General features: G+C 35.6%; 1 protein-coding gene across 1 annotated transcript in view; it reads right to left on the reverse strand.

Annotated features, from left to right (window-relative positions):
• Positions 1 to 13139, reverse strand: part of ak5 (adenylate kinase 5) — a 98582-nt gene that overhangs the window by 38613 nt on the left and 46830 nt on the right. Inside the window, exon 7 of the mRNA XM_028020858.1 lies at positions 7393 to 7483. Within this exon, the coding sequence (XP_027876659.1) occupies positions 7393 to 7483 (91 nt within the window). The remainder of the gene's footprint in view (positions 1 to 7392; positions 7484 to 13139) is intronic.

Genomic DNA, 13139 nt, shown 5'->3' on the forward strand with positions numbered 1-13139 from the left:
CTGAAAACAGGACAGCAGTGAATCTACAGAACGGTGAAATATGGAGGTGGCAGAATCATGCTCTGGGGTTTCTTTAATTAACATAGTACCAATGTTTTTGTCAAATTATGAAGTTTTTACTAAATGCCACTCAGTTTTGACCCAAAACCTGCTTGAAAACTAAAGATGTTTATTTTTCTGCATCACTGTGAGGTGAAACACAAATCAGCAAAAATGTCTTCACTACACAAAAATCCAAAACATAATCCAACAGAAATCTGTGGACAACATTCGTTGCCATGATCTGATTCATTTAAGGAACATTTTCAATGTTGAAGGGAGTAAATATACTATATACAAGTCTGGAAAAAATTGAGACCATTTAAAATGACCAGCTTATCTGATTTTACTTTTTATAGGTATATTTTTGAGTAAAATGAACATTGTTCTTTTATGCTATGAACTACTGACATGTCTCTGAAATCCCAAGCAAAGATTGTGCTTTTATTTGCAGAAAATTAGAAATTATAATAATGAAAAAGAAGCAGAGCTTTCAGATCTCAAATAATAAAACAAGTTAATATTAATTTAGAAACAATACTAATGTTTTAACTCAGGAAAAGTTAAGAAATCAATATTTGTTGGAATAACCAGGAGGTTTTCAATGGGGTTCAGTGCAGTGGCTCTTCATTTTCTCCAGAGCTGTATGTGGGATGGGGATAAACCGAAGTGATAACATATTCACATTCCCTCTGCAAAATCCTTTTCTTTTCATGATTTAAAACATCTAGAATCCAAAAACATGAATCATTTTCATTTTATCCGGACCTGCCGTTTCGAACTGTAGAAACCTTGTGAGGCTGTGACAGCTGAATGAGAAACAACATCTGGAGGCAGTAGAGCGTAAATCAATCATGGCTTCCACCTGTTTTAAGAACTCCTGAACCTGTCTGCGTCCAACTTTTTCTCAGAGCCGGAGCTTCGTTATCCTAATTGGCTTCAGTTGATAGTCTGTTTTCTGAGACACACCTACTGAGACCCGCATGGGATCAGAAACATTCAGCGTCAGGTAGAAACTAGTTACATTTACACAATTACATTAGAAAAATTTACTTTTAGGAGTATTTTCCTACATTGCACTTTTTACTTTTATTTGTGTGATTTTATTATGAAGTATCGCTACTTCTGTATTCAGTTAAATTTTCTGGATTTTCTACCCACTGAATGAAAAACAAACATGTTTTTACCAAAAATCCACCAAACACAGACACACACACACACACCTGCAGTTTTGATTAAAGATTCATACGTTTTTAATTGAAAGAAACTGATTTGGAAAAAAATTATTTTGCAGGATTTTTTTTATTTTACTTTTTTTTTTACTTGTATGAATTATTGTCATTTTGGTCCTTAAACTAATTTGATCAGTTACTCAGTTCTTGAGTAGACTTTTTACTTGATACTTTTTTACTCTTACCTGAGTAAAATATGTTGAAGTAGTGTTACTCTTACTTTAGTACAGTTTTTGGGTACTCTACCCACCTCATAATTTACTTCCACAAAACAAAGAGGAAAGAAATAAGGAATTTTATTGGCTCTAGTGGCCTTTATTTGATAGTTAATTGACAGGAAAGTAGGTAAAGAGAGAAGACATGGGGCAAAGGTCGCCAGGCCGGGACTCAAACCTGTGACAGCCACGTCGAGGACGTATATATATGTGTATATACACCCCGACACACACACACAAACACACACACACACTGGAACTGGAAGACTTTTGAAATATCCAAATTAAATAAATAAAGCAACAAATAAAATTTATTTTGAAGTCTTTGTAAACAAAATTGTCCTTCAGAAAAAGGGCCAGTTGAAACCAAAGCACCAGACTGAAGATTTTTATCATCCAATTTTCAGTAGAAACAAAGAAAAAAACAGAAACAATAAATCATGCCAATGGAATATATTGAGTTTGTTTCAATTTATCATGCGATTAACTGATTTATTGATTATTGTGACAGGTCTTGGTATGCGTCTATTTGAGCTACTGAGGCGAATTGCTGCACCTTAGAAACCCAGACAGCTGCTCTGGTTTCCAATTGGCAGAAATTCATCATCTGTGAATTTAGTAAAACTTCACCGCCTGCAGTCTAACATTTCAAATTTATTCAAGATGCAGCTTCAGATGTTCATACGAAAACTAAGCCAGAAACTTTTTCCCTTTTGGTTTTTGATGTATAATAATAATAATAAAGAGCTTTGTGATGCGGTGAAGTAAAGAGTCAGCAGCCTGTCAGGGTTCATCTGGCTCCGTCAGTGTGGAGACGTCTATCCTTTTACCGGGTGGTGTCAGGTGGTGGGGGCTCGTCAGCGCCACCTCGGCCCAGAACTCCTGCTGCTGCTGCCATAATCAGAGAGGACAATGGCCTTATTTCTTCTGGGAAACTGCTATGAAAATACTACAGGACGATTTGTCCTTTTAGAGTCTATTTTTATATTTGGTCATCAACTCATCATTGAAACATGTGAAGCTGATTCTCATTCTCCCTGAATTTAAGCTTATCATGCTGCACAATATTCCACTTCTTTATTTTTACTTCTGCGTCCCTACTGCGAGCGTTTTAATCTTCAACATGAAGCCAAACGAAACTAAACGCTAAATTTCTTATTGTTTTTAGCAAACATCCAAGCCTGCAAACTTTGGCATCGCTGGCAGACGGCAGCTAATTACCTCCCGCCTGAGGTGGAAATCTGCTTTTAACGAGGCATTTTTAATTTGCAGAGAGTAACCTGTTTGTTTTGAAGACATAACAAAATGAAGTGAAGATATTTGGAAACAACCAGAGAAAAATTAAAGCCCAAGATCAAACAAAATTGTCAAATATTCAGCATAAATTACCGAAAACTTATAAACTTACAAACTGTTGCAATTCTGCTATTATTAATATTATTGTTAGTATTTAATGAAGTTGTCCATTATTACTGGATTAATTTAACATGTTAAAAATGATTGATGCTTGGTTATAATGGCATGTAAATATGAATTCATTATACCAGTTATAGATATGGATAAAAATGTAATCAAGTTAACAGTAATTTATTGGATGATGGTGGAAAAAAGGGTGGATATGAAAATAAGTTTATACTTTTACCCTCTCCTTTGAACATGTAAATATACTTTACTGTTGTTTTTCTGGCTTTCGTTTTAAACTTATGGTCTCGGTATGTAACATTATTCTTTTATTACACTACATTTAGTAAAGTAGTGTAGAGTCAACGCTCAGCTTCAGTTATTACAACTAAAAACCAACGTTCTCCTGCAAATAATGTAATAGACTTGAAATAAGACAAAACTAACTATCAAGTAACTTTTCAGCAAGATATGAGAGCTTGTATTAAATCAATAATTTCTTAATCTTGATGAAAATGTTCTGGCTAAGTGAAATAATCTGCCAGTGGAACTAATTTTTCATCAAGTAAGAATTTATTGACTTACAACTAACTTCTCAGCAAGAAGTGGGAGCTTCCAAGTTAGTTTCTGTCTTATTTCAAGTGTACTAAGTTATCTGCACTAGAAACTTAACCAAAAATATCTGGTAAGATTTTTTTAAGTGCGCTCGTTTGAAACACTGAGATACTGCCCTCTTCAAGTTACAGCAAAGATAATGTAATGAAGTTTCATGTGCAATTATGACACATTTGAGCCTCATTTTGTTTATGGAACTACTTTTATGTAGTTTAAAATATGTGCAAATGTTACTGCATCTGTTTAGTTTTTAAAATTTGCATCATGTAGCCGACTGCTCTCATTTTGGGGGGAATAGAGCGTGAGTTTGCTGTCAAGTAGCTTGAGGGATTGTCAAGGATTGAAATGAGAATGGGCTCCGAGTCTCATTATGTGCTCAAACCAAACGATCTGACACACGGATCATTCAGAGAAACAGACATGTGGGCGGTTTGTGGGTCAGTCTAATTCTGAAACTGAAATCCTGAAAAAGCAGACAATTTTGCAGGGTTTTTCTCTCTGGCTCGGATCCTATTCTAAACATTTATCTTAAGATTACTCTAAATAGATTCACCATCCACCAGCATTGCTGTCAATACCAAAACTCTGAACATGTTTTTGTCACAAGCTGCTTTTAGGTGCAATGTGTCACCTTCATGGTGACTTTTCATTTCCTAATGAGAATCTGCCTCCTTTTGAGCAGTAACTGTTCCTCACTAAATTGCAGAAGCTGCCCATGAAGGACATTTTGCTCAGCTTTTAAAACAAAGAGGAACGGCAGCCTCATTGTTTCTTACAGTAACAGAAGCATTGTGGCTGCGATGGAGTGGATTTAAAAGTTACAGATCGTATTTTTAATCACTCATTTGGAGATTTCAGAAGGTTTTCCCATCTATGACATCAGCAGCAGAATCAGCTTCAAATGTTTCTCTATTAGACTCAAATCTGGCTGCTGCAGTTTTACTTAATGTCAGTCAAACACCAAAGAGCCAACAAACTGAGGATGAAGACTAATGAATGGATCGAATGATGATGGATGGATGGATGGATGGATGGATGGATGGACAGTCGGATGGATGGATGGACAGTCGGATGGATGGATGGATGGATGGACAGTCGGATGGATGGATGGATGGACAGTCAGATGGATGGATGGATGGATGATGGGTAAATGTACATGTATTGATGGAAACTTGGAAATCAACTAAATAAATATTACAGATTGTTAGTTTGTGACAAAATGATCCACCTAACAAACAAAACAACTTCCAGAACTCATAAATAAATAATAATATAATAAAAATAATAATAATAATAATAATCAACCATTTAAAATTTTTGATCTGAACCATAAAGATTGTTTAGTGAAATGATCTGTTATAAAACCCCCAGCGATGGTCAACAATATCCTGCCAACTCATCCCAAAGGTCTCATCCGTTTCCGTTAACTAACCGTCTTATGAAACGCATCAGAAACACCTTCAGAGCGCCGACTGAGCGCCGACTGGCCGCACCTTTCGGATCAGCTCTGTAAGCAGCTGTTCCTCAGTTTTACATAACAACCTGCAGGGTGTGAAGTTTCAACCTTCAGTCTCTGTTTCTCACAGAGCTGCTAACTCTCTCAATCTGGCTGCTTGTGTGTTAACCAGGAAGTGTGTGGGCGATGGCGCCTTTTCTTTCCTCGACTGATTGTGGGCCACTTTGGTGGAGCTTACTTACAGACGACACTTTCTGGAAATTAAGCTGAAAAATACAGCTCTGTAAAAATGAAGAGCCCACTGCACTGAACCTCCTGGTTACTCCACCAAATATTGATTCCTGAACTCTTCCTGAGTTAAAACATTTGTATTGTTGTTTCTGAATGAATATTAACTTGTTTTCTTTCCATTATTTGAGGTCTGAAAGTTGTGCATCTTTTTCCTTATTTTGACCATTTCTCATTTTTTGCAAGTAAATGCAAAATTATTTCTTGGGAATTTGTTGACAATTCCTCAATTTATTTTTATTTTCCCTCCAAGCTCCAAGATTTTTTCTTGAAGTGGGATATTTTTATAGTTCCACCTGGATCTCTAGTAAATATTTAAAGATTTTATTAAAATGTATTAAAGGTAAGTCAGACTTCTGTGTACACGCTTTACAGAGAATTACACTGCAAAACTGTATTTTTGGCCTGTTTTCTAGTGCAAATATCTTAGTAGACTTGACAGGAAAAAACTAACTAATTACTTTCAGCAAGATATATATATAATAATTTCTTAATATTGATTAAAAATACCTCTTCCATTGGTAGATTATTTCATTTGTAACATGGGGAAAAATGTCTTGTTATAAGTTAGCTTATCTGCCAATGGAAATAGAACTTTTTAATCAATATTAAGAAATTATTGACTTAAAACAAGCTCCTATATCTTGCTGAAAAGTTACTTGTAAGTTAGTTTTCTTTTATTTTAAGTGTAACAAGATATTTGCACTAAAAACTAGATCAAATCTACTTTGGTAAGATTTTGTGTTTTTGCAGTGTACTTCTGTAAAAAGCAGTGCACTGTTTCCAGAAGTAATAATGGAGGCCGCCATCTATGGATCTATTTGAAGTTACTCAGCAATGGGAGCCGGAAAGATCATAACACAGCAAAGGAAGCGAATAAAAAGAAAGAGCAACTAAAAGCAACGGCCTTTTGTGGCGCATTGATTGCAGCTTCTGTAGAGAAGATTGGATGTGAAGTCAGAGCGAAGAAGAAATGTAGTACAATTTGTAATAGTAGCACTACTTCAACATATTTTTACTCAAGCAGAAGTAAAAAGTAGCCGTCCAAAAAATTACTCGAGAGTAAAAAAGTATTTGATTAAAAAAGTATTAACCAAATACTGAGTAACTGATCAAATGATCAATCATTTAATATTTTTAAATTACATCATCAGATGGACCAAAATGTAAAGTTAAGTGGAAATGTTGGTATTTTAAGGAGAAAAATGACAATAATTCTTTTTTTTTTTTAATTCATATTTTTTTCAAAATCAGTTTCTTTCATTAACAAACGTCCAAAACTTTAACAAAACTGCAGGTGTGTGTCTGAGTCTGGTGAATTTTTGGTAGAAACATGTTTGTTTTTTATTCAGAGGGTAGAAAATCCAGAAATTTTACTCAAGTAAGAGTAGAAATATTTTGTAATAAAATTACTCAAGTAAAAGTAAAAAGTACAGAGTAGTAAAAATATTCCTATAAGTAAATAAAAAAAAAAGTTACTCAAGTAAATGTAATTGAGTAAATGTAACTAGTTACCACTCATGTCTGCCTCGCAGTGATGGTTTGGGACTGTGGAGAAAACCCACACAACATTATTTCCTGCTGCATCTTCTCTGGTTAATGTTTTTCCATGTTTTTGCAGTTTGCATCCATTTTTGGATGATTGACTGAACAACGTTCAAACTCTGCTTTTAACTCCTAACTTGTCTTAATATAGTTGTTGTTATGCATTATGTTTTCTAAAAAATCAATGAAGTCTTTCCACATTATGCTGACTATTTAGATTTTGCTTTTGAACCATAAGAAATGGAACATTGACCAACATATCTGATGTGCGTTGATGATTTTTATGATAGCATTTGACAAAATGAAACAAAATGTAACTGGTTTTCACAATTGTTGACTATATAATGTATTTTTTTCTAAAACATTTTCATTTTCTCCAACATCAGTTATTTTCACTGTAACATGACTAAAAAGAAGAATAATATATGGCAGTAATAAGTTCTTGCAGCTTTACCAGCCACTTTCTGCCATGAAAATGGTGACTTAATACTTTAAATGCACTAATGCCTTTATTTCAGTTTGAACAGAGCGTATTACAGGTCCTCACAAGTCCTTTATAATTACCGCATGTCACTGCTAATGAATAAAAAGCTGGTCTTACCGGCGACAGGCTCTTCAGAGGGAAACAGCTTGTTATCCAAAGTCATGCTGATGTTACAGAAAACCTCCTCCTCATCTCGATCAGCATCCAGCTGAAACAGATGAAAGGAAAATAATATTAACCGTGGTGTTTAAAACTTTCTTGACGTTACCTTTTGTTGCTTCTCCCTTTGTTCCTGGCGGAGTTTGACAGATGAATGAGGCTTGAAATGAGCCGAGGGGCTCTCGGGTCGTTCTGCATTCAGAGCACACCGGAAGCTTTATGAACACTACATTAATTAGCTTCTCCTGGGTGTTGATCGGCCCCTTTCAGAGCCTTTAGAAGCCGGCTCGCTTCCTCTACATGATCAGGAAGAAAGAGGGCCGTGACGAATACGGTTTCTGAGTGAACTTGAGACTTCACTTCGCTAACCTGCTTCCAGGAGACCCTTATGTGCCATTCAGAAGAAATTACAGCAGCTGAAAAGCAAAAAGTGACCGCAGACTGTAGAAGGTGCCACAGTAAGATGGCAGTTTCATCTAAATGCACTGCAGTCTTTGATTACAACGAAATATTTAACCGAACAATTCACATAGATCTGTTTATCATGTCTATGCAGTAGATTTTGTTATAGTGGCTTAGAGAACAGGATCATTTACTCACAATTAGCCTGTTTAGCTTAGCATAGCTTAATCATATACTGTACAACTGTATTTTTAGCGCCGTTAAGCTAACTCTTCTACTACTTATCAACTTAAAATGGAAATTATTTGACCATGATATACTACAAATGGCAAACAGCTGTTTAATTATTTCCCTTTCAACTCACAATTAGCCTGCTAAATTAGCATAACACTATTTTTAGCACTGTTAAGCTAACTCTATTGAACTATCAACTTAAAGTGAAAATTATTCAACCATTATAGACTAAAAATTGCAAACATTGACTCCCTTTTCTACTCACAATTTAAGTGTTTATCTTAGCGTGGCTTAATTGTATACAACACTATTAGTATATTCACAATTAGCCTTTTTTAGCATGGCTTAGTTTTATACAACTGTATTTTTAGTGCCGTAACGCTAACTCTATTCAAGTTATCAACTTAAAATGAAAATTACTGAACTATTATAAACTACAAATTACAAACAACTGTTTTAATTACTTCCTTTTCTAGTCAAAATTACCCTGTTTAGCTTAGCGTAGCTTAACTGTACATTTTAGCGAAGTTAAGCTGACTATTCAACTTAACTTAAAGTGAAAATAATTGAACGATTATAAACTACAAATTGCAAAGAACTGTCTACCCGCTTTTCTGCATTATGAAGAGTTTTTTGTGCAGTAGTTTGAGGCTGCTTTTTCTTCTTCTTATTATTGTTAAACATCATATACATCAGCCTGCCGATGGGACTAAAGATGGAAATTAGCCATTTAGCTATAATCACGTATATGCTTGTAAATGTTACTTAATACATAATGTTCCATTAAAAATAATATAAACTTGAAACAATCAACAACAAAAAAAAAATATTAATGGCAGTTATAAAACAACAAAAGGACCAGTCCTGTCACCTACTGACTTGAACTAATACTGAACTTCCTGCTGAATCTTCGTCAGGAGAGAAACTGGCTGCAAACTTAAAGTAAGTGGTGACAGTGAGAGTCAGCAGAAATGTACAAAATGGATAGAGCTTTACAGATGACAAGCTTCCTCTGGAGGTCACCATGGTAACAACAACCCCCCCCCCCCACCAAAGGATGAGAGCCTGCATCTAAGTGTGAGATGCGTGGGAGACTCCCTGGAGTCTACCTGCAGAGGAGGAGGAGAGGGGATCAGGCTGAGCGTTACTCAGACAGGTCTGTGCCACCGGAGAACAACTCGCCGCGCTTCCCTTCACAGCCACAACCATCACCCTCAAAAAGGCCAATCCACGCAAATATACACCAGAGTCAAACATCATTCAACTTAGAGGTTTTTTAAATGTTTTCTTTCATTTTAATGTGTAAATGCCTGATTGTGAGAACAGAGCAGGAATAGGTGAAAATGTTCCCTGAGGTGCATCATTTTCATTAGCTGTGAATTCTTTGTTTATTAAACCGTTTAATCATTAATATTTTTCAGACTATATAGAACAAAATTAGGCTGAGCATAGTTTAAACTTTTAAAAATACCTAAATAACCAAATGCATAAAAACTCCCAGACATTTTTGAAGATGAATACAAAGAAAGTAAAGATTTAAATGTGACCTATTATGCTTCCTTAAACAGGTTAGCTAAGGTCTATGAGCTACAAAAAACGTGTTCATTACTTTTTTTGCACAACATAATTTTTAGATAAGATTTTAGTTCGGCCTATTTTGAGCTGTTTTAGGGCATCTTGTTTCTTTAAATCCAAATAATCTCCTGGCCACATCCCCTAACTCAATGTTTATACTCGCATGTTAAAATGGCTGCAAACAGATGCACAATTATACAACCGTGCATCTTTGAAAAGCAGAAGTAGAGCCTCGTGCACAGCCAATAAAAACCAGCAAGTAGTTTCTGAATAGTTAGACGACGACAAAACACTTGTCTTTTCCAGCAGCCATTGTACTGCATATAAACTTCAGATGTAGTTTTACATTTGATCAGTAAAACTAACTGATCAAATGTGCTGGAGCTCCACTTGGGTTGCTAGGTGACGGGCTGTCAATACCAGCCCAGTTTTACTCATCAGACTGATGCCTATGTGTTAAAAAAATAACTAATATTGAACTATACTGATATTGATGCAAATATATTGTACCTGTTTTAAAGAGTACTGTAGCATCTTTAAGCTTATTAAAAATCTATTATTAGCAAATAAAAGGTCAGCATTATAATATTTTACTTTTACACATAGTTCAGATTAACATTTGTAATCGCAAACATCTCGAAACAAGAAGATTTGAAGAAAACAGTCGAGTATTTCACACCGAGCTTTAAGCAGCATCTCCTTCTGTACTGTAAAGCTATTTCTGTTCTTTCAGTGCAATCTGTTTGATCATACAGCTATTTTTACTTTTTGGGAGGTTCTCAAAGAGTTGAAGTTATATATAAATGAGAATCTGTCAAGGATTTATATTTGACTCAAACGTTTGTTTAGGATATTTAGAAATGGATTTAACGATTGAATGATATTGTTAGTTTATCTCCAGAACAGGATTTCATAATTAAATGCTTCACAGACATCTGAAAACGCCCCAGAAATGCCTCCTGTGTTTGTTTACATCTGCCTGGATTCTGACGTCGTGCAGGCAGGGAAGCGCTGAGCTCACTCGGGGAATATTTAATTAGCTCAGCCAGATTTCCTAGAATGACACGACGGCTTCAATCCTGGCCTCAACAAACAATTACCTCCACTCTCTGCAATTTGCAGTTGGTGCCTTCAGAGATCAGTAGATGCTTGTGTGAGCAACTATTGTTGGTAAAAAAAACAACAACAAAACCCCCCAGCTGCTTAAATGTAACGTTTGAGGTGGGAAACTTTGTGAAAACAGAATATTTCAAACACTGTTGTCCATGTTGTTTTAAATGGAAAAAAGACGAACAATTAATTGACTTGTTTTAATCCAGCAGTGATTTACATCCAGTGTTTATAAGAGAAGTCGAAGCTCCACACACCAGATCTGACATTTAAATAAAACAAGCTACTCTAATAACGAAGGCCTCCACTGGGCAGAACAATTTAGACTCACACATTAGTTCATGCATGAGTTTAGGAGCCATTAGGACTCACAGCTGAGATTTTTCCAATTATATCCTCTGGTTATTACGATACAGAGGAGGATTAGGGCCACTGGGAAAACAATCAGACTCTTTTTCCCTCTGAATCCTGAATTTAATCTGAGAATTCTGACTTTAATCTGTCAATCCGGATTTAATCCATATATTCAGATTTTAATCTGTGAATTCTGACTTTTCTCAAAATACATACTTTTTCCTCATAATTTTGACTTTAATCTGAGAATTCTGACTGTAATCTGTGAAATCTGACTGTAATCTGAGAATTCTGACTTTAATCTGAGAATTCTGACTGTAATCTGTGAAATCTGACTTTAAACTGAGAATTCTGACTTTAATCTGTGAAATCTGACTTTGTTCAGAATTCACTTTTTTTTCTCATAATTTTGAATTGAACAAAAAAAGATTTCTCCTGTCTTAAGTCTCACTGAAATAAGCTCAGCATCAATCAGTCAATCAATCAATCAATCAATCAATCAATCAATCATGTTTTATTAATAAGTAAAGATAAGGTTGAGCTGTTAATCCAACACATAATATTTTGAGATTTCTTTATTGTTTATATAGCAACTGTCATGGCTTTGGCCTTAAAATTTGAGGGATTATTGGTAAAATTTGAACAGTTTTATTGGGTCGAAGACAAAGGAAGATTTAAATCAACAAACTGGAAGACTGTTTCCTTATGATTTAATTTAAAGTAAAATAAATCGAAAACCAAGTTGTTCAGGAGCTGAAAAGCTAAAAATAATTAAGAGACAAACCATTTCTTTGACCAAAAAGTGAATCCATTTTTCAGAGTTTTCAGAAGTACAGATGTATATTTGGAAGAGAAGGCTTCACTTCGGATTTTGAACAACCTCACAGATAACGCCGAACGTAATTATTACTATTATTACTTTAAGAGCGCTTCTGTTTCTGACAGCCTTTTGTTTTCTGAGGCGTAAAACGAAGTGATTGCAGGGAAGATTTGATGAACCAGACAGACTCTGAGAGCGAAGACGAGTGATGCTGTTTGTTCCACGCTCGCCTGACAGAAAGTGGCAACAGCAATTTACAGCAGGTTCATGCCATCGATAAGGCCTCAAAACGTTCAAGTCACAGAGCGAGGACTGCAGACGTGCTTTCATTTACGGCTGTAAAAGGAGAGGAAATTGGGTTTATTCCAGGTGTTTCTATAGAAATACAGAATTTGGGAGAAAAGAAGAAGAAGGAAACTTATTGAAAAGGACTTTTAAGGTAAAACAAGCTGCCCATCAACTGATCAAATATTTGAAACTAGGAACCCAAACCCCCCCAAAAGGAATAGATTAGACATGTTTTATCTGAGTGACATTGGAAGATCTCAGGACAGTCCAGATTTTTTCCCCCCTCGTTATAAAATTAAAAGTTCTTCCAGTTTGGTTGGTTCTCCTCCCTTTCAAAGTCTGTGATGAAGATGTGTTTTACTCTACTAGATACCACATTATGGTTATGGTGTTGCAGTTGGCTTCAGAAAAAGGTTTATTTTGGGTTGAGGATCTGTCTGGACAGCCCACTAGATGCTCCAGTTCAGCATGGCGGACATTTTGTTTTTGTCCTACAAAGACCAGGATCTTTAAATTTACCTGTTATGCTTCCTTGGAGAGGTTAAGATGGGTCTATGAGTTACATAAAACAAGTTTATTACATTTTCTTTTCATACAATCATTCTTAGATGATGAAATTTTACTCTGAGCAGTTCTGCCTATTTTGAGCTCGTTTCACGTTGAGCCGTTTTAGGGCGTCTTTTCACTTTAAATCCATATAATCTGCTGCTGGCCACGACCTCATTTCAGTGTTTACAGTCGCATCTGAAAATGGCTGAAAAAAGATGCGGAATTATACAACGGTACATATTTGAAAAGCAGAAGCAAAGCCTCCTGCACAACCAACAGCAGGTTGTTTCTGAATAGTAAGTCAACAACATAACAATTGTCTTCTCCAGCAGCCATTGTACAGTGCATACAGCGGTAAAAATCAAAACATGCA

Source organism: Xiphophorus couchianus, chromosome 6 (assembly GCF_001444195.1).
Source record: "Xiphophorus couchianus chromosome 6, X_couchianus-1.0, whole genome shotgun sequence".
In the NCBI taxonomy this organism is placed as follows: Eukaryota; Metazoa; Chordata; class Actinopteri; order Cyprinodontiformes; family Poeciliidae; genus Xiphophorus; species Xiphophorus couchianus.